Genomic DNA, 23,381 nt, shown 5'->3' with positions numbered 1-23,381 from the left:
ATATATGTAGATGAAGTGACTTACTGTCACGTTCTTTCACCCCTTTTTATAACCAGACAGACACAGTCAAGTTCCTCCCTTTCTGTGTGAAATTGCAGTTGACTACTGGTATTTAGTATGCTAACAAAGATTATCAATGGTTTCCTTGCACTTTTGGCAAAAATTTTTCTTCTGTTTAATTTTTTCCCGGAACACATATATAAACAAGTGCATAATTTAGCAGGATGTAATAAACATATCATTAATGAAGTGGAAAATCTTTAAAGAAAAAGCTTTTCCTTCTACTTTTCAAATATTTGTACAAGATCTTAGCAGAGGCCTTTGCCTGTAATTCATTAGATCAAACTAGGGGAAACTAGATAAGGGAAAGAAAACAAGAAACAAATTAAGATAACTATTAATTTTCTTTCTTGTTATTAAAGATGTAAGCAATTGCATGCACTGCTCTACTACTTCACCTTTGGTGGCCTGCCAAGTCTGAGCTCAAGATCTATGTCTTCCATGGAGCTAGATTGAGGCTCAATTACCTCTGGCTGGTGAGTGTGTCTATCACTTGAGCGTGGCTTAATCATCGAGAAGGCATTGGTTTTAGGCCTTTTACAACTAATATCACCATAACAACCAGTTGGTGGATTTCTGCTAATAAAAGAATTGAAGCCCATAAAAAAATCTGTTTGGACAAAGTCATCATGTGTCAAGCTTGTGGAATCTTCTTCCCTTGGATTCTTCACTTCTTGAGGTTTTGAATGTGAAATCTCAAGAAGCCTTACTCCTAAAGAATCTGACACCTTATGTTTTTCTTCAATAATGGAATAAGGATGGGGAGACATGAACGTGTGATCACTTTGAAGGGACAAAGCTGAAACCCTAGAAGATGTTAGAGTTGAAGCAACAATACTAAAGCCAGGGTTGGGGTCAAGGTCATAATCTAAATTACAAACCTCGGATGGGTAACGTGAATCAAATGATTTAAGAGGATTTTGAGTATGATTTTGATACTGATGATGAAGAACATCTTTTTGAGGAATAAGAGATTGCTTAAGCCTAGCTCTATCCCTTCTATGGACATTCATGTGACCACCTAGGGCTTGAGCTGACCTGAATTCTCTTTTGCAGAAGCTACAAGAATAAGATCTTGGAGGCCACATGCATCCGCCAAGAGTCCTAGAAGCATCTTCAGCAAAAGCTTTCTCTTCCCAAGAATAGCTGATCAGGTTCTTCCACACTTCAAAATTCGAATTCAAGAATTGCCTCCTCTTCATCCACATCAAGCACTGAGCTTTCTCCATTGGAATTCTACAAGAAATTAAAGAATTGACAGGGAAAAGAAAACAAGAGGTACCAGCAAGTATTTGGTTGATGTGAAGCTTTAATGGAAGGTCAAGAGGTTAATATAGAGGAGAAAGAAGAAGTTAGAAGTGCTGTCCTATATTCAAAAATTGAATATATGAAAGCTACATGAGAATCTAGAGATGAAGGGAAAACGTTGGGACGAAAAGGTCTATGCTTTTATTGTTTAGCTGGTTATTTAGTAGGAGATTAGATGGTTTTTTTAATCGGAGATTGAGGGAGTGAGAATTACATAGTTATATATTTTCAGTCTCTGAATCAGGTTAGGCCGCTTGTTTGATATAATTAATTCCTTACTTATAGTTTTGATATAATTAATTAGGAAGGTTTTATTTTGGCAATTTTTAAAGAAGACCCATTGAAGCAACTGTCAAAACAATTGATAAACATGCATTAAAGATCTTACAGCGATTAATAATGGAGGGGACATAATATTATAATCAATTGAACTTGTTTTAAAGAAATATTTTAATTTATTATAAATAATTTATTACTAACAATATAAATCTAATATGATAGTACATGAACTTCATCAGTGAATTACAATCGTCTCGAATTACAATTGTCTCAATCTGCATCAGTCCTTTTGGTCTCTCTCTCTCTCTATATATATATATATACACACACACACACCTTTTCTCCACTTATGTTGAAATTTCCTTAAAGAAAATTAAACAAATCTCTTGATTAATTAATTATTAGAGGCTACTAGAAAAATAATGAATACATCCAAGCCTATTGGTTATAGTATATATATAGTAGAGGATCAGTAGGAGACAGCACCTACCCATGAAGATTAAATCATAACAAGACAAGCACTTGTGCAAGATTTCAACTAAAACATGCATGCATTATATAATATTGTGTCAATAATATATCATAATTTTCAATGATAATCAAGTAGGTATTTGTCATATCTTGAATCTTCCAATTCATCAACCAAAGGGGTTTCTCACTTCTCATTGCATATTCTAATTATTCCGTTTGGCAGTATACACTTTTTTTTATAAATAAAAATTTTATTAATAATCACCAAAAAAATTTAGTACGGACATACCCTCTTTAAATTTCAGTCGATATATCATCCCAAAACATAATTTTTCTTATCTAGATTTGATCTATTATAAATCCAAAATACAAAATACAGGTGGAATCCACTTATTAAATTTATAAATCTCACGAGTTAATTGCACTAACTATTCCTTAACTTTGAAAGTGATTTTATTTCGATCACTCAACTTCAATTCATTAAAATAAATCCTTCAACCTCATCTTAATTACAGAAAAAAAAATGTCTCTAACCTTTTATATCCGGTTTCCAATTACAACCCACTTCTCTCACCTCTCTCACCTTCTTTGCCCCTCTTATCTCTCTTAAACTATCAATGCAATGAATTTTCTTTTATTTAATTTAATTTGAATAAGTTTTTATCTGTTATAATAATAAAATTTTAATTAGTTTATAGTGTAATTAATTAAAATACATATTTAATTCTTTTTATACATATATTAATAGTAGTTTCCTTGATTACTTCGTTTAAAATGTAATAAAATTACTTATTAAAAAAATTAAATTTCATAAAATTTTTATATTTTATCTTATAATTTATGTAAATCGATACTTATTTTTTGTATATTATAGAAAATATATTAGATTAATGAGAAAATAATATTATTTTAAAAATATATAAATATAATATTTTTTATTATTAATATAACAAAAAATATATTAAATTACTAATAATAAATTGAATTATTTAATTTTAATAATAATGAAAATGTATAACATTATTGTTAATTAAAAATAACATTTTATTATATTATTTTTTGAAAATACTATATCTTTAAATCTTATAGTGTAATTTTTTTTATTAATCTGATATATTTTTTTATAAAATAATTCTTTTACAAAAATTATTATTATTTTACATAAATCTATGATACAAAATAAATACATTTCATAAAATTAAAATATTATAATTTTCTATTAATATGATAAATGTTCAAAATACACACTATTTTTTCAAAAGACAGATTTTGATATTGTAACTTTAATTTTTTTATGCATCTTTCCTTATTGCTAAATTTTCAATGTAATCATATTTATAATATATCTTTTAAATTTTACTTTTATATAAAAATATAATTAAGAGATAATTTATATATAGAAATTTAGATATTTGATTAAAATTTGAAAAAAATCTATTGAAAATTAATGATAATGAAATATGAATAGTTAAAATATTAGTTATAGTTGCATTTGATATATAATTATAATGAAATAAAATCTTAAAAAGTTTAAGAAATATTAAATAAGAAATTTATAAAAAATTAGTAGTTAAATAAATATTAATTAAATATATTTAAGTAAATAAATTTTGAGAATGATAATTAATAATTTTTGAAAGAAATAATAAAAAATAGAGCAATTAAAAAAATTTGAGAACACTTACGTAAAATAAAAATATTTGATGAGAGGTGTGTATCAAATATCTAATATGACATACTATATATGAAATGGACACTATTTAAATAAAAATTTAATTTTATAATTAAATATTTTTTAATTGAATAATAGTAGCAAACACATTCAAATTTAATTTTTATAACAGTGAAATATTTTCTATTCATTTGACCATTTTAATTCAATTCAAAGGCCATAATAATAATAATAATAATTAAGAAAGTAAAGTAAAAAAATATTAAATTATTAACATAAAAAATAATGCATACTAATTATAAAAAAGTCAAATATCTATACTTTATTTTTATATCTTTTATATAGACGACACTTTTCATCTCTCAAATTTTTTAACAAAAATTTTCATTTTAGAAATAATAGAAAATATAATAATACAATAAAAATATTTATTAAAGATATAAAATAATTTAAAGTTGATTAAATTATATGATAGTTGATTATGAGATTACAAATTAATGACTAATTTTCTTTAAATTAATGGCTATTAGTGACTTATTATTATTATTATTATTATTATTATTATTATTATTATTATTATTATTATTATTATTATTATTGTTTTTATTTATTATTTTAAGCTATTATTATTATTATTATTATTATTATTATTATTATTATTATTATTATTATTATTATTATTATTATTATGGAGGGTGACATGTAGTAAATAGTATTTTTACAAAATGAATTTATAAAAAAATAATATAAATAATTTTTAAATATTATATTTAATTATAAAAGGTTTTCATTTTTAAAAATTAAATTTAAAAAAATAATAATTTAAATTATAAATATTAAGATAGTATTGTAAATAATAATATTATTAAAAAAATAAAAAAACTAAAGAATAATTAATATAAAAGAAAGTTATTAATAGAAAGTGATACGTAATAAGCTCTTCAAGGAAAGTGCTATGTGGCATTTACTTGAGAATACCTTCCTACTTTATATTTATATATATATATATATATATATATATATATATATATATATATGGTGATTATGCCAATTAATTTGGCATGTTTATGGCTTGTAATATTTTGATTGGATTTATATTGTCGATTTGTATTGGTAAATAGACAATAAGAAAGAAAGTAGAAACTAAAGAGAGATAGTAACATGGGAAGGAAAAAGTAGACAAAGAGATGAGAGGGAAAAGGATTGCTAAAAAGAAGGTCTTTATAGAGTAAAGAGATAAATAGAGAAAAGAGAAGTAGAGAGGAAAAGCAAAGAGAGAATAGAGCGATAGAGTAATTGGAAAATTTGTTATAAGGGGTTAAAGGGACTTTTTCTGCAATTAAAATGAAGTTCAGGTATTTTATTTTAATAAGTTAAAGTTAGGTGATTGAAATGATATAACAACTAAAATTGAGGAATGATTAATGCAATTAACCTTGGGTCTCACATGTTTGAAAGTGTTTGGTTTAACTTATAAAAATCAACTTAAAAGAATCTAATATTTATAAGCTAATTTGAGCTTATAAATATTTAAAACTTTAAACAGTTACGTGTTTAGTTAAAGTGCTCATTAGTGTCATATAGTTAATGTGTTTGGTAAAATATAGCTTATAAGTACGTTTATTATTAAAATGATTAAAAATGATATTAAATGAGATTTATGATAAAATTTTAAAAATTAAATAAGGATAATATAATAAATTACTTGATCAAATTAGCTTATATATACGGGGCTTATGAGTGTCAAAATGAAAAGTTTGATCTCCTAACTTATTTTTTTTTTAGCTTATAAACTTACTTATAAGCTCAAAAATTATTATAAATAAATAGGTCAGTTTATTTTTAAAGTTTATAAGTTGATCAAATTAGTTTATAAGTTAAAACAAATATTCTATTCGTGTCTTAGATTCATAATAAACTAAATTTAAATACAATTTTCACCCAAAACAAAGTAAAAATGAATAAATAAATAAATAAATAAATAAATAAAGGGAAAACAAACACCAATACATTTCCAAAACCAAAAACAAGTTCTCAAAACGCTAGAGCAAAAAACAAACAAGCCAAAACCAAACAGCAAGGAAATAAAAGAAGCAACCAGGAAGCCAAATTTATTGCAGAAGAACCCAAAAAAACAACAAAAGGTAAGGGAGTACAGCTGCTGTCCTGAACGCCAGGTAAAAGCAGGGAACTGATGCACCACACATATTCAAGCCTAAAGAGCGGCCACAAAATCTGCTTAACGATTCAAACCTTGCTTGGCTAAGATGCCAGCAACTGAATTTGCTTCTGAGTAATGGAAGCCATGGGTAATAAAGCCAACAGGTCCAAAATTGAGTTTATAATAGCCGAAAATTTCCATGGTGCTGATTCTGGATGTGTGACCCAACAAACTGCATTTTTCGAATCAGATTCAATTATAATTGACTCGAAACAACAACCTAGGTCGAGAAGGGATACAGAAAGCTTTAAGGCTTTATCGATGGCCAAAAATTCAGCTTCATTAGACTCCATTATGCCTACCAGGTCTAATATTTTATTCCTGCGTTTAGAATTTACTTTATAAATTATATATATATATATATTAGGATTTATATATATATATAAGTTAGTTTTTTATTATTTTTTATTTTTTACAGAGTTCTTATTTTTATATAATTCACACACACATATTGCATGTAGGATTCCGAAGTATCAATTTCTGGGCACGCCCAACACACTTGTGGATCGCAACTAGGGCTATGCTGGGATACTTAGCTCTCCCTTATTTTCATTCAAGTGCTTTTCTTTTTTATCAATAGGTATAACATACGCATGTACTATCCGATGTGAAATCCTAAAGGGCTCAATAAGTTTTAATTTAGTAGTATAATAATGGTTTTTAAAATTATGAGATTTTAAATTTAAATTTTAATTAAAATTAAATTAAAAAATGAAGAATTTTGATTCAACTACTGCTACTTTATTGTAACTTGCATGTTACAGATTTTACTGCAAGAATGAGTTTGCAAGAATAAACTACACTGAACTATGCAAATAACTCAACCCGACCTGACCTTGTGATTAAACTGAATTTGTGGGCCGGATCAATTGGGTTGATTCAAAATTTGAACAGCACTAGAAGTATTCAAATCTCTTTCAATTTGCAAGTTGTGACAATTCACTTAATATGCATGTGAAACTAAGTGGGTGTAATCTGGCCAGCCCAAAACTAGTTCCACATAACAAACAACATTTTGAACTGACTGCTAGCCGAGCCCACGGCCCAACATCAAAAAATCCCAAATTGGGTTGATTCAATGCCCACATACAGTTTTTGGTTAATAAAGAGGAAGGAAAATTCTAGGGTAAGCACATTAAATCAGGATTTTGGAATTGTATTTATGGTGAAAAAAAAAAAAAATTGCATGTACAGTTTGATAAGCTTATATAATTAATTTGTAATCTCTGACCTATTATGAATCCAATTTAAGTAAAAAATTTGTAAATTTGTTATCTGATAAAATTTCAAATAGAAGCCATGTAAAGTTTCCTTAATTCATGTTTGGAAGAGTTTAACATAGCTAATAGGCCACTTTTATTTATTTATTTTTTTTATAGATGCGATACACATGAATTTAAAATATAAGATATATTATGAACTTGAGTATAGTTAAGAATTTCTTTACCTAAAACATACTTCATGCTCATTTATCAATTTATTAATTAGACGTAATGAGAAATTTTTATTTAAATACAGTCTATCATAAACGTTAACTATATCATATACAATGAGACTTAGGTATAAAATATATTAGATTCTCACTTTTAAACTTGACTCTATAATAATTGATAATTTTAATACATGTTAATAATAGTAGCTAACATTTAGCTTAGCTTAGCTAATATTATTATTTAAATAAATATTAAAAAATAATATTTATAAATTTTTTTTATTATATATTTAGAGTTGTTAGTCCATTTAATGTATAATTATCAACAATAAATAATTAAATTTACTTTACTTTTAAATTTTAATATAGTCTATAATATATTTAATTTTATTTTTTAATAATTAATTTTTTTTAAAATAATATATATATATATATTATTATTATTATTAGATAGTAAACCTACTTTATCAGTAGACTCTGCAATCAAATATGTTTTTATGAAATTATATTTTTATTCTATGTATTATAATAAGTAAATAATGAATATTACATTATTAATATTAGTTTATCTTAAATTAAACTATATACACATAATTAATGTATAATATAGTAAATGAATAAAACTTTATTTTCACTTGAATTATGATTTGCACATAAATAATATGCAATATATTTTTTTTATATATTTGTATAATGGAATTAGATGTATTTTCAAGAAAAATACTTTTTTATTCATTATATCAATATAATAAATATATATGTAACACCCATAATTTTTAAATTTATTATTTTGTGAAAAAATATTAATATTTTATTTTATTTAAATTTTAGGAAATTATTTGAAAATTTTTGGATTATAGAAATCGGGTTCGATTTTCCGAAATATAAAACTTTGATGATTTTTAAAAATTAATTTAAAGACCACGTGGTAAAACTAAAAATATATTTAGACTCTACGAATTTTTCTAAGTTTTCTAGAATTTTTTTCGGAATTTTTAGGCCTTGTTTTCGGTCCCAAGGCATAGTAAAAAAAAAAATTAAAATTTTGTATCCTGAATCGGACCGGCCGAATCGAACCGGATCGATCGAATCGGACCGTCCTTTTCTTTTCTTCTTCTTCCCTTCCTCGCGCGTCCCGTCCCTCTTCCTCTCTCTCCCGTTTTCTCTCTCCTCCCTCCTCCCCACGCCGCGCCGCTGCCACCCAGCCCTCCCCACCTCACCGGCGCGCCTGACCTTCCCCACCGCCGGTGGCCTTCCAGCAGCCGAACGGCAAGCAATATTTGGCTTCCGGCCGAAATTCAGTCGATCCGGCCACCGATTAGGCCGGGTCTTGTGTCAAACACCATTTATACCTCGAGAGCTTTCCATAGACACCAAGAACACCAAAATTCATCGAGCAGTTTGCCTAATTTTTGTCCGGGAAGTTTTAGTCCATTTCGATTTTTGGGCTAGTTTTCTCGCAAACCGTGAACCCAAAGAGAAAACCGAGAGTACCAGAGTCCTCCACTCGTCGAGAGCTTCGCGGCAATATCAATTTCAAAATTTTTTGACACCATTTTTCGATGAGTCCCACGAAACTTCGTAGTGTCTTTCCGAGCATTAAATGAGCTTAGAAAATTTCGTAAAAATTATATACTAACTCCGGTGTTGTGGGCTTCGTGTAGGTACCTTCAATTCACGGAAATTCGATGGTTGCCTGGGGTCTATGAATTTCCAGCCAGACAGACCGGCTACCGAAAAATTCTTAGAATTGGATCCAGATTTTGGCTACCCCACCATTGTCAGATGTCCCGAGCGCGTCCCCGGAGTCGGAATCGGCATAGGTAAACCCGAACATTGCTTTTTCGTAATTTTCTAGTGCTTGAATGGGATTAAAAATCCATAAAATATTCCTGATAGCTCAGAAAATTATGATTCTTTTTGCATTAGCTTAGTAATATTGCTAAGGACCGTGGGGCAAAGTTTTAGAGTTTTTAGAGCTTATTTGGGTAGTTTTTGCAAAAAGGGTCAATTATAAGAACTAAACTATAATTTTACATATTGTGATTAATGACTATTTGGATGGACCCAGGATGGGCTGTGTGATGTGATTGAGTTGTGGGTGTATGGTTTGTGGATATAGAAGTGTGTTTTAAGCCCTTTTGCAGGTTGAGTAGGTCCTAGGTATAGGGGAGACTCTGCTAGATTTTCAACACGACTTAGGACATCTTTGGTCTTTTTCTTAGTTTGTATTGAGTTAAATGTACTAAATAATTGTAATAAAATTGTCAGGTGAATCGGGACAGCATTCTTCCTCCGCCCAGCCGCCACAGTGACTGCGGTTAAGTCTGTGAGTAAAATATTAATTTTAATTGTAATTTTGATACTATTATATGTTCAAGCATGCCCATGCATCACTTATAAATATGTATTTATGTAGTTAAACACTAGGCACGTTTTATATTGCATTCATAATTGTTAAAGTGCCATGGATGTTGTTGTGGTAATTTGGAGTAGTGTGCGTGAGTTGGCGTGCGTGTGGTATGGTGTTGGCTATGGACAGGACGGGTAGACACGGCTTGAGATCTTCGCTGGGACCCGGTCATTCGGGGTAGACACGGCTTGAGTTCTTCACTGGGACCCCGATTTGGTTTATTAAGCGAAAGTCCGGCTTTAGTTCTTCGCTGGCACAGGTTGGATTAAGAGGGCTGTATAGGGGATCAGCTCCCATATATGTATTGTTTGACCTTATCAGATGTGTGAGTGCTCCAGATTATCTTTTTGCTGTTATGATGTGAAAATATTGACGTTGTTGCATTTCACTCCACGGGGTGCATTAGCTTTAGATAGTTATAGAGATTATGGTTAAAATTGATATTTTACTCTCTGAGTCGAACGCTCACTCCTGTTCATTATTTTTCCAGGCTACAGGAGGATTATTGTTGTAGTTAACCTGTTAACCTGCTTTTCTTCTTCGTAAGTCGTTTATTAATGTTTGTGTAATTCTATTAACTCCTAGAATTTTCGCATGTGTTAGAAATATTTATTTGGTTTGGGTCTGTAATATAATTTGCCAGGTTGGACCTGTAAACTTATTATATGCATGTATGTTGGACTGTATGAGGGAGCTGAGCTCCCATTTGACTTTATGTTATTATGAGTATGCGGAGGGTGAGCTGAGCTCCCCAATTAATTATATATTGTGTTTACAGGTCGGGTGAGTCAAAAACTTCCCGTTAAAAGGTCCATTTTATGGCCGGACTCTGTCCGGTTGAATTCTTGAAATTGGGCCCAAATGGGCCTTAGAGTTGGGTTGATGAATAGTTAGGCTTACTACGGGCCTCGGGGGCTTTAGGCTGGCCCAGGTCTTAGTGCTGGTCCGGCCCATAGGTTGGGTCATGAAAATATAAAAAAGTAATACCCATAACATAGCGTGGATTTTAAAAAGCTTGTTTATTGATAAGAGGATCTATACTTTTACATGCCACTTTACCAAAATACAAAAGGAATAAAGCTCAATTTGTTTCAGAAATGTCTAATTTATCTCATTTTAAACTTTTGATTTAATTTAGTTTAAAAATTTTAATTTATATCCAATTTAATTAATTTTAAACTTTTGATTCAATTTAGCCTTGAATTCTCTATAACAGCTTTTCCACCAACCCCACACGATTTCTCCAATTCCACCTTAGTTCAACCCACAAGACCCTCGTTTTACATAAGTCAAGTCTTAACCACAAATGTTTATGAATTATTGATAGTGGAAATGCAGGACTTAAGTCGTTGTTCTGTCTTTAAGGGGAAAAAAAAAAGTAAATTTTAAAATTTTTAGTAACACATTAAAAATTAATTTAGGGTTGATCCAATCAATTTAAATTATAATAAAAATTAAAATTAATAAAAATTATTTTTTTATAAAAAAATAACATTAACGATACAAAATGAATGAATTAACATGAATTTAATATGAAATTTTTTATATGATAAATTATGAGTAATTTAAATTAACAACAATTCAAAAATAATTCAATCTCAAATATATTTTATTCAATCCGTTTAGCACCTGTAAAATGCAACCTCTAAAGAGTATGGAATGGATGAATTTAAGGTCTATTTCTGCCGACACAATCAAAAAGCACTTTCACATTATTACTTAAAAGGGGTAAACTTTAATTTATTCTTTGAGATTTGATAATTAATAATTTATTCTCTATATTTTTAAAATTAAGCAATTTAATTCTTAAAATTTGATAAAATTTATAACTTAATCCTTACTATTGGAAATTCATTTGAGTTACCGTTAATTCTAATAAAAAAAATCAAAATATCATTAACTTTTATTTTCAATATGAAAACAATTTAATTATTTATATTCTATTTTATTGATAATTTAACCCCTGAAATTTAGTTTAACCTACAAACTATTTTTTGTAGTTTTAAAACTAAGAAATTTAGTCTTTGACATTTTAATAAACTTACAAATTTGTTCATATTGTTAGAATTACGGTTAATTCCATTAAATTTAGCAAAAATACCAAAATACTTTTAAATTTATTTTCAATATAAAAATAATTTATCTTTGAAATTTTATTTTAATAACAATTTACGTACATATTCATTTTTTTTCTATATATATAACAATACAATATAATATATGAAAAAATTATATATATATATATATATATATATATATATATATATATATATATATATATATATATATATATATATATATATATATATAAAATAATAATGACATAAATAGAATTTTACAAAATTATAAGAGCTTATCTATAAATAGTTATAACATATAATGATCAATTTGTAAAATATACAGATGATTTTGTAATTAGTCAAAATTTTTAAGGACCTTAAAGTAATTAATCTATATTTTAATAATTTAAATTTAAAATTTTTTAATTTAATATGACCCACATTTTAAAAATATAGAGACTAAATTATTAATAAAATAAAACCTCTGGACTAAATTATTAACAAAATAAAACCTTATCGACTAAATTGTTTTCAGATTAAAAATAAAGATAAGAGCATTTTGATAATTTTTTTTCTAAAATTAACAGAAATTTAAGGAAATTTTTATGGCAGGAACTAAATTATAGGTTCTATCAAATTTTAGGGATTAAATTGTTTGATTTTGAAAATATAAGTATTAATTTTTAAGTTTTGTCAGACCTCAAAGACTGAATTATAGTTTACCCTTACTCAAACATGGATTTGACTTTTTTGGGCGCAACATAAGGGTCTATTAGGTTAATAGACTAAACATCCATTTTCACATTATTTTAAGTAAACATGCAAAATGTTTCTCACATCTCATTAGTGTTTCAAGAAATTTCCATGACAACTTCATTTTCTACAATTTCTCTATAAATAGCAATGCTCATCTTGATTTTTGAAACTCACTTAATTTTCCCCGTTTAAATTTTGTAAAACAACAGCATGGGCTGTTTACTATGGCTCACTCAACTTCTCTGCCTCCTTTTCTTTCACTTCCATTTTCAAGCCACCAGTTCTCTATCTTTGTCTTGTAATACCTCCATTTCACTGGAACTTTGTCAGCTTGAACAAAATCATGCATTGCTCCAATTCAAAAATTCTTTCTCCATTACCAGTTCAGCCTCTTTCGACTACCCTCCATATGCTCATTATCCCAAAACAGACTCATGGGAAGAGGGCACTGATTGCTGCTCGTGGGATGGGGTCACTTGTGACTTACAAACAGGTTATGTAATTGGCCTTGACCTTTCTAGCAGTATGCTTTTTGGTACATTCCATTCTGATAACTCTTTTTTCCTCCTTTCTCATCTTCAAAATCTGGACCTCTCTAACAATGATTTCAATCACTCCAATATTTTATCTCAGTTTAGTGAACTTTGGAATTTGAGATATCCTAACCTAAATTTTTGTGTTTTTACGGGCCTTGTTCCGTTAGGAATCACTTATTTGTCTAGCTTGGTTTCACTTGATATCTCTTAAAATGATTTAACACTAGAAGCCACTACTTTCAACAAACTTGCTCAAAACTTGACCAAGCTAAGATAACTTAGTTTAAATGAAGTAAATATGTCCATGGTTGCACCTAGTTCCTTAGCAAATTTGTCATCATCTTTGTCGTCTCTTAAACTTGGTTCCTGTTATTTGCAAGGAAATTTCTTAGAATATATACATTTATCAGATAGATTGGTTTCACTTGATCTCGAATGATCTGAAATTGGAAACCACCACTTTTAGCAAGCTTGTTGAAAACCTAACCAATTTGAGAGAAATTGACTTGAGCTCTGTGAATTTGTCCTTGGTTGCTCCTAGTTCCTTCATGAATTTGTCTTTTTCTTTGCATACTCTAAAGCTCGAGTATTGTGGATTGCAAGTGAACTTCGTAGATTACATTCATTCATCCACATTGATTTCACTTGATCTATCTTCTAATTATGATTTGGTACTAGATACAATCATGTTCAACAAACTTGTTCAAAACCTACCAAATTTAAGAGAAGTTGATTTGAGCTCGGTAAATATGTCTTTGGTCGAACCTATTTCCTTGATGAACTTGTCTTCTTCATTGTCATATCTCCAACTCTTGAATTGTGGATTGCGAGGGGAATTCCCAAGCAACTTGCATCAAAGGCAAAACCTTCGGGTGTTCGATTTGGAGAGAAATTATGACCTTATTCGTTGTTGGCCAAGGTCTAATTGGAGTTGTTCCCTCGAGAGATTGTCTCTTTCTTGTACAAAAATTGCAATACATTTAGAGCTAGATCTTATGAATAATCTAAGGTCTGTAGGTTGCAATTTTGTTGGTTCAAATGTAGCATTGTTTGGTAATTTAAGGCAACTCAATGAGTTATATCTCTCAACTAATAATTTTAGTGGTCAAATTCCATCGGGATTTGGGAACCTTGAGTACCTCATTCGGTTGGATCTCTCATCTAACAACTTTTGTGGTCAAATTCCATCAACATTTGGGAGCCTTAAGCACCTCATTCGGTTGGATCTCTCATGCAACAATTTTAATGGTCAAATTCCATCGATATTTGGGAACCTTCAACACCTCATTCGGTTGGATCTCTCATACAACAATTTTAGTGGTCAAATTCCATCGGCGTGTAACACCCATAATTTTTAAATTTATTATTATTTTGTGGGTAAATATTAATATTTTATTTTATTTAAATTTTGGAAAATTATTTGAAATTTTTTGGATTTTAAAAATCGAGTTCGATTTTCCGAAAATATAAAACTTTGATGATTTTTAAAAATTTATTTAAAGACCACGTGGCAAAACTAAAAATATATTTAGACTCTATGAATTTTTCTGAGTTTTCTAGAATTTTTTTGAAATTTTTGGGCCTCGTTTTCGGTCCCAAGGCAGAGTAAAAAATTGAAAATTTTGTATCCTGAATCGGACTGGCCGAATCGAACCGGACCAGATTGGACCGGCCATTTCTTTTTTTCTTTTCCTCCTCTCGCGCACCCCCGATACTTCCTCTCTCCCTCCCTTTTTCTCTCTCCTCTCACCTCCTCTGGCTGCGCCGCCGCCACCCAAGCTCTCCCCACTCGCCGGCGTGCCGCTCTAGCCCCTCCCCATTGCCAGCTGACTCTCCAGGCTGCCGGAAATGTCGCGCAAAGTTCCCCCTGCGCTCGCACGTTGTTTTGCCTTCCCAGCCAAAATTCGGCCAATCCGGCCACCGATCGGACAGGGTCTTGTGTCAAAACTCTTCTAGACTTCGAGAGCTTTCCATAGACACCAAGAACACCAAAATCCATTGAGCGGTTTGCCCAATTTTTGTCCAAAAAGTTTTAGCTCATTTCGACTTTTGGGCTAGATTTCTCGCAAACCGTGAACCCCACGAGAAAACCGAGAGTACCAGAGCGCTTCACTCGTTGAGAGCTTCGCGGCAATATAAATTTCAAAATTTTCTGACACCTTTTCTCGGTGGGTCCCATGAAACTTCGTAGTATTTTTTCGAGCACTAATGGGCTTAGAAAATTTTGTAAAAATTATATACTAACCCCTGTGTTGTGGGCTTCGTGTAGGTACCCTCAATTTGCGGAAATTCAACGGTTGCCTAGGTCTGTAAATTTCCGGCCCGACAGACAGGCTACCGAAAAGTTCTTAGAATTGGGTCGAGATTTTAGCTACCCCACCATTGTCGGACATCCCAAGCGCATTCCCAGGGTTGAAATCGGCATAGGTAAACCCGAACCTTACTTTTTCTTAATTATCTAGTGCTTGAATTAGATTAAAAATCCATAAAATATTCATGGTAGCTCAGAAAATTATAATTCCTTTTGCATTAGCTTATTAATATTGCTAAGGACAGCGGAGCAAAGTTTTAGAATTTTTAGAGCTGATTTGGGTAGTTTTTGCAAAAGGGTTAAATTTAAGGACTAAATTGTAATTTTTCATATTGTGATTGTTGACTGTTTAGATGGGCCCAGGAGGGGCTGTGTAATGTGATTGAGTTGTGGGTGTGTGGCTTGTGGATATAGAAGTGCGTTTTAAGCCCTTTTGCAGGTTGGATAGGTCCTAGGTATAGGGAAGACTCTGCCGGATTTTCGGCACGACTTAGGATATCTTTGGTCTTTTCTTAGTCTATATTGAGTCCAATGTATTAAATAATTATAATAAAATTGTCAGGTGAGCCAGGACAGCCTTCCTCCTCCGCCCAGCCGCCACAGTGACTTCGGTTGAGTCTGTGAGTAAAATATTAATTTTAATTGTAATTTCAATATTACTATATGTTCAAGTATGCCCATGCATCACTTATAAATATGTATCTATGTAGTTAAATACTAGGCACGTTTTATATTGCATTCATAAATGTTGAAGTGCCATAGATATTGTTTGTGGTAATTTGGAGCAGTGTGTGTGCGTGGCGTGTGTATGATATGGTATTGGTTATGGACAGGACGGGTAGACACGGCTTGAGAGACACTCGCTGGGACCCGGTTCTGCGGGGTAGACACAGCTTAAGAGACACTCGCTGGGACCCCGTATTTGGTTTATTAAGCGAAAGTCCGGCTTGAGAGACATTAGCTGGCAGGGTTGGATTAAGAGGGCTGTGTAGGGGATCAGCTCCCATATATTTATTGCTTGACAGTGTTGGGTGTGTGAGTGCTCCAAATTTCCTTTTGGATATGATTTGTATGAAATTTATGATGATATTGTATTTCACTCCACAAGGTGCATTAGCTTAGATAGCTATAGAGATTATGGTTAAAATTGATATTTTACTCTCTGAGTTGAACGCTCACTCCTGTTCATCTATTTTTCCAAGCTACAGGAGGATTATTGTTGTGGCTAACCTGCTCTTCTTCTTCGCAGGTCCATTGATAGTTTTTAATGTGTTTTATTCTATTGGGCTAAATTCTTAGATTCCGCATGTGTTACAAACACTTATTTTTATTTTGGGCCTGTATTATAAAAACTATGTTGGACCTGTAAAATTATTATTTGCATGCATAATGGGATTGGATGAGGGAGCTGAGGTCCCATTTGAATTATGATAATTTGATTATGAGGAGGGTGAGCTGAGCTCCCTAATTTATTATATATTGTGTTTACAGGTCGGGCGAGTCAAAAACTCCCCGTTAAATGGTCCATTTTATGTCCGGACTCTGTCCGGTTGAATTCTTGAAATTGGGCCTAAATGGGCCTTAGAGTTGAGTTAAGGAATAGTTAGGCTTACTATGGGCCTTGGGGGCTTTAGGCTGGCGTAGGTCCTAGTGCCGGTCCAGCCCATAGGTTGGGTCATGACAAGCGTTGTCAAATTCCATCGGCATTTGGGAACCTTGAGCACCTCATTGAATTGGATCTCTCATTCAATAGATTTAGTGGTCAAATTCCCTCCTTTTTAGCAAACCTTAAATAGCTCCTTTATTTATATCTTGACAATAACAATCTCAGTGATAAAATTCCCAATTCTTTTGCAAACTTGGCACAACTTCAATGTTTATGGCTATAAAACAATTGGCTGGTGGGACCCATTCCTTCTCAATTAGGTAGTCTTTCAAGTCTAATTGTACTAAGTATATCTGATAACTTTCTCAATGCAACAATACTAACCTCCTTGTTTGATTTGCGTTATTTGGATACACTACTCCTTCAGTGTGACCAGCTCATGGGTCATATAGGTCAATTCAAGCATAATTCCTTAAGTTATATTGATTTGAGCAGTAATAAGTTGGAAGGGGCAATTCCAAGTTTAGTTTGCAAGCATAAGCGGCTCCAAGTTCTTGATTTTTCCAATAATAGCTTTAGCGGTGTCATCCCATAATGTTTGGGGAACTTTAACAATTATCTGTTGGTGTTGCATCTAGGTATGAATAATTTCCAAGGAAGTATCCCCACATCATTTTCAAGGGACAATAGCTTTAGATATTTGAACTTTAATGGCAATCAATTGGGAGGGAGAATTCCACCTTCTATTGCCCATTGCAAAAACTTGGAAATTTTGGACATTGGCAACAATAAGATAGATGATACCTTCCCTTTTTTTTCTGGAAACACTTACACAACTACAGGTTCTTGTCCTACCATCCAACAAACTACATGGATTTCTGAAGGGTGCAATTGCCGATTGTTCCTTCTCTGAGTTGCGAATTTTTGACATGTCCAACAATAGTTTAAGTGGAACTTTGCCACTTGATTACTTCAACAGTCTTGAAGCCATGATAGTTCCTGATCAAAACATTGGGTACATGGAAGCAAGCATGGCATCAAACACTTACTAATATTCTGTGCATATGGCATCGAAAGGATGGGGGATTGAGTTGATTATGATCCAAACTATGCTCACAAAAATTGATTTTTCAGCCAACAAATTCACAGGGACTATACCTTGGTCAATCGGGAAGCTTGAATCACTTAAACAACTCGATCTTTCTCATAATTACCTCACTGGTAATATTTCACCTCTTTTGGGAAAATTAAGAAATCTTGAATAATTAGATCTCTCTTCAAATATGCTTACTGGAAAGATTCCAATACAGTTGGTAAACTTGATATTTCTTTCTGTCTTTCGTGTTTCACATAACCAACTTGAAAGACGCATACCCCTAGGCAAGCAACTTGATACATTTGATAGTAGTTCATATGAAGGAAACTTGGGATTATGTGGATTTTCATTGAAAAAGCATGTAATGATGGGGAAAGGCAGCCCGTAACTATATTAAAAGATGTTTCGGAGTTTGAAAATGGATTTGGATGGAAAGCTGCTTTGATAGAGTATGTATGTGGTTTCATACTTGGTCTCACAATGGGATATCTGGTGTTCAGAACCAAAAAACCTATATGGTTGGTAAAGATAGTTGAGGGCAAAGCAAAAGCTTACAGATCTAATAAAAGAAATAAAAAATTCAATTCAGTCAAGATCTTAAGGTAATTAAATTTATATTTCTACTTATATTTATTTTCTTTTTCAATATTGGTTTTATAAACCATGTGCTGAGCTTTCTATATACACCTTGTTAGGAACATGTTGAATAATTAGAGGGAAGTGATTGTTGGCAAGTGGAAATAGGCTTAAATGCATTGCTCAGAAAGTCAATAGCTTGCACCAAAACAGCAGCTTCAAAGGAAAGGGAAAATCTACTTCATTGCTTCTGTTAAGTTCTGTTGTTATGCTCCTTTTTTAATATTTTCACAATAAAATATTTACATTATTTTCTGAAAACTTTTTACCTAATGTTTGAAATATAAATATGTAATTGTTAATTTTCATGATAAATAAATATATACGCTAAATATTAATGTTTCTACTATTATGCTTCTTTCTCTCTCTTGTTTTAATGATAAATAAAAATTTTCAATTATTACAATTGGAAATTGGTGAGAAAATTCTGTAGACATCTGTATATTATTCCAAATTATTTTAAAAAATAATCTCAAAATCTATTGAATGACGGGAGTAATTGGTGTCCCCATAGATTAATAACCTAAAATCATGATGGGCTGAGTCATCAAGTTTCAACTAAATCATCCCATGAATTGTTAGGCAACAAAAGAACATATAAAGAGTGAACGATACCAAGATTTGTCTTAGATAGTGAATGGAAATGGCCACAAATGGCAGAGGAGGCCATATTTCGAGATTGTCTACCACAGTGACTAAGAAGACATTATTGAACAGCTAACCAGTGGAAAAAGAGGACTCAAAAGGAACGTAAAGATTTCCAGACCCATGAAAAAGCGTAGAGTAACTCGCCTTGCAAGAGTTACAAGCCATTAGAGAAACGAGTCCAAATGAGCACATCCTTATTCGAAACAAAAATAGATAATGGGATTGCTAGAATACCAGTAATTAGGTCGTACGGAACATAGCCGCTCATCATCTCATCATAGGAAAATCAACGGCAGAATTAGGGGCAGCCAAGAGAAATGTTTGAGGACTTATTAAATATGGACTTAATATGCCCCCTACCCCAGCTTAAAATGCCTCACGTAATTTTTTTTTTTAATATATGTCGCAAGGGATTTTTGCGGTCGCCTGGACGATCACTCACCGAAGTGGGAAAGAGTGAGGAGTCGCCACCTTAGTTTTGAGGGAAACTAAAGAAAACCATTTGAGAAGATAAATAAAGAATGAAACCACTTCAAGGCAGAGATTCTAGGTTCGGGGTCCGTAAACGGGTGGGGAAGGTGTTAGGCACCCCACCTCGTCCCTTAATAAGGGTAGGTAGATTTAATTTTGCGTCCTTTATAAATTAGTTAGAAGGGCTTGAACGGGAATGTTAATCCTTTTGGTAAAAGGAACATTTGATTTTTCACTAATTAGGATTACCCAGATACACAAGTAAATGAGACAACCTTAGCGAATGGGTGTGAGCATCGGATAAGAACTCTCCTCCGACCTCTTTTAAGTTATTTATTAAAATTTTGAGGGGAGACCGGATAAGAACCCTCCTCCGATCTCCTTTAGAGTTATTTATTAATGTTTTGAGGGGAGACCGGATAAGAACCCTCCTCCGATCTCCTTTAGAGTTATTTATTAAAATTTCGAGGGGAGACCGGATAAGAACCCTCCACCGATCTCCTTTAGAGTTATTTAAATTTTGGATTGAGACCGGATAAGAACTCTCCTCCGATCTCCTTTTAAATTAGAATTTTGAATTGAGACCGGATAAGAACTCTCCTCCGGTCTCTTTTAAATTAGAAGGGAGCCCGAAAGGGATTTTTCCGATCTCCCGAATTTGGTGTCCTAAGAACCTAAAGATAAGGATCCTGGAGTTCAAAGATGTTGGGGGTAAGACTCCTCGATACCTTTTGGCTAGATGGGGAAAATTAGACTTGATTTACCGACCTTCCTTGCGTTCATTTTACCAATATCTATTAATGCCCGACCTATTCTGTTTCGTTTACTTTGGTTTTATTCCACTTTATGACATCTTTGTCGAATGGCTGTTTACGTCAACCTAATAGTTTGGCTATCTTCCTGACGTGTTATTCATGTTCTCTCTTTTAAAAGAGACCCCTGAGTTGCAGTTACCTACGTTTACCCAACCATTTACATACTACTAGGAATTAGAAAACTTGCTTTCAGAAATGACGGAGATCAATAAAATGAACTGATCACTAAAAGGATGATTTGAGAATGACTTTCTTTGGGGATTGCTTGTGCAGAAATGATCTTGAAGAAAATCGCAGACGTAAGAAGAACAAGGAAAATGCGGAAAATGAACGTAGACACTTAATAAAACAGTAGCATGAACTCTTACAATAACATTTTCTTGGGTTCTCTTGTGCAAAATAATCTTGAAGAAAGTTGCAGATGTATGAAGAACAAAGGAAGTGCAGAAAATAAACGTAAATAGCAGTATGAGCTCTTACCTGTGAGGAGCCGGACCTACTAAAATAGTTACGGGGTAGCAAACGGGGATAAGACAGTGGACTGATTAGCCTGAGGGTGGTGTTCTTCGTGAACTGGAGGGTGCTTAGCAGATAATGAACAAACTGGAAATGTAGAGTTCCAGTATTCAGAATCTCTTCAAGAAACACTTCAGAAAACTAGTTTCAAAAGTCTTTTTAATCGACACTTCTGAATAACAGAGTAACAAACTAAATGAACTTTCAGAGTTCCTCTGCTATAATAACAGCCTCTTGTCTATTTTTTCGTCCGTCGTTTGAACAGTTTTTCATGCAGGTATTTATAGGAATCGGGCGCTCCCCGTGAAGGGTCAGGATTTATTTGAGGGAGATGGAGGGTCAAGATTTTGAAGGACAAGATCGGATGTTCAGGAATTAAAGAGAATCAAAATGAATGGTTGAGATCACTCTTCATAATATTTGTCCTCTTCTTCTTCCCATCTGACGGTCCAAATTTCCTTGTCCGGAGCGATCTGACGGCTAAGAGGGAAAGACGCTGGTATTGTCGTCTTCTCTCTTGATCTAAGGGTTCCGGGTTTGTCCTTACAAGTGGGATCAACGGTGGAGATTGGGATGTACAGGACTGTCATGACATACCCTGACACCTGTCAGCATTGCGGGCGATTCTTAGGCGTGCGGTGGAGATCTCGTCTGCAACGCCTTAACTACCTCGGCTCTGATTCTGACGACGGTTATTGGAATTTGTCTTATTCTTTTTGCCTACCGATCCCTCCTCTTTCTGATCTCTTTTACATGTTCTTTCCGACCTTTCATGCTGGTCTCCCACCTTCCGATCTACTATTCCGATCTTTTCCCTTCTTCGGGTCCGATCTGTTCAAAGTATTAATTGTCCCTCGATTCTCGAAGCGTTCGCTTCGTTTTCTGCTCAGCAATAAATGCTCATCCTCCCCTATATATACTCCTGTTGACAGAGACGTTTCCTTCATCTGATTTTCCTCTCTTCCTTTCTTACTTTCCCTGTTCTAGCTGCTCCGGTGGAAGTTCTGGCTATAACTGTGGCTTGGATCTTTTTCCGATGGACTTCCTTACTCACCGACTGAAAATTTACGATCCCGGTGATCGAATGACCTTAACTGACGATGGTGAGAGGACTGGATTTGACCGATCTGTATTGCGGATCTTGATCGTGCCGGTCTCGAGTCGCTTAACTGAGTTCATTCGGTTTCTCATCACATTGAGTGTTCCGACAGCGGTTTTCCTCCACATTGGGTGTTCCGACAGCGGGTCAGTTTCGGGTGGTAACATCGGTGACGATGTTTCTCATCTTCATGGGAGTCATAGTCACCCCATTTGAGCTGTACATCTATCCGATGTCAATAGCCGGTCTCTTGGTCAAACACGTCTTTTGATTCAGCCACGAGACTAGGCTTTGACATAGACCTTTTAGATAGGATGTTCCACCGGTCTCTAGAGATCGCCCAAATGATGTAATCCTAAAATGTAATCAGATCTCTAGAGATCACCCAAATGATGTAGTTAGACCTTTATTGTAATCCGATCCCTAGAGATCGCCCAAATGATGTAATCCGATCTTTTGAAAATAAAGAATTTATTTTGTCGGTTATCATCTTATTATTTTTGCATTGATTATTTTTCGGTCTCTGATATATTTGTCCGATCTGGATTCTAACAACACGACTCTTAACTGATCCTTTATTCAAAATATTCAACTTATTATGTCGACCTCTACTTAACCGATCTCTGAATGCTCGAGAGACGTGTCAGAACAGCTGGCGAATCCCGTTAACCGATGCACTGCATGGAACCTCGTGAGCATTTAATGCTTGGACTAGTATAAATAGGGGCGAGGGGCTAGCCAGTTGTTCTCTCATTCCTTTCCCAGCCTCTTGTTCGCAACTTCGAAGTTCTCTCATTTTCTTCAGTGTCTCCGACGCCGATCAGACTCCGGTAAGGACTTTGATCTTCTTTTTTGTTTAAGTTCTTTGTTTCTTTTGAAAATGAGCGGTGCCGAAGGTCAGAGAGCGGCGAGCCCTCCTTCCATTCAGTTCTCATGGTCATCGTCTGATGAAGAAGAAGTAGTCGGGCCAAGCAC

The 23,381-nt window shown here is 32.8% G+C and overlaps 1 protein-coding gene and 1 long non-coding RNA gene across 2 annotated transcripts; one reads left to right on the top strand and one right to left on the bottom strand.

Annotated features, from left to right (window-relative positions):
- Window positions 1–259: 259 nt before the first annotated feature.
- Window positions 260–1,486, bottom strand: LOC110672140 (zinc finger protein 10-like). The gene has a single exon (XM_058135302.1). The coding sequence runs from the start codon at window positions 1,287–1,289 to the stop codon at window positions 450–452; it is 840 nt and encodes a 279-aa protein (XP_057991285.1). The 5' UTR covers window positions 1,290–1,486; the 3' UTR covers window positions 260–449.
- An 11,277-nt stretch (window positions 1,487–12,763) lies between these two features.
- Window positions 12,764–19,180, top strand: LOC110634935 (uncharacterized). The gene is made up of 3 exons (XR_009143079.1): window positions 12,764–13,165; window positions 18,722–18,823; window positions 18,917–19,180. It is a non-coding gene; the product is annotated as an uncharacterized LOC110634935 (long non-coding RNA).
- The last annotated feature ends 4,201 nt before the right edge of the window (window positions 19,181–23,381 follow it).

This window comes from Hevea brasiliensis, chromosome 14, assembly GCF_030052815.1.
Source record: "Hevea brasiliensis isolate MT/VB/25A 57/8 chromosome 14, ASM3005281v1, whole genome shotgun sequence".
Taxonomy (NCBI): domain Eukaryota; kingdom Viridiplantae; phylum Streptophyta; class Magnoliopsida; order Malpighiales; family Euphorbiaceae; genus Hevea; species Hevea brasiliensis.
Note: the sequence above shows the minus strand (reverse complement) of the source record. Positions and strands in the feature narration are given on the sequence as shown.

What these genes read in the sequence shown, in the direction of transcription:
- LOC110672140 (XM_058135302.1), bottom strand. Translation starts at nt 1,289, where the DNA reads ATGGAGAAAGCTCAGTGCTTGATGTGGATGAAGAGGAGGCAATTCTTG.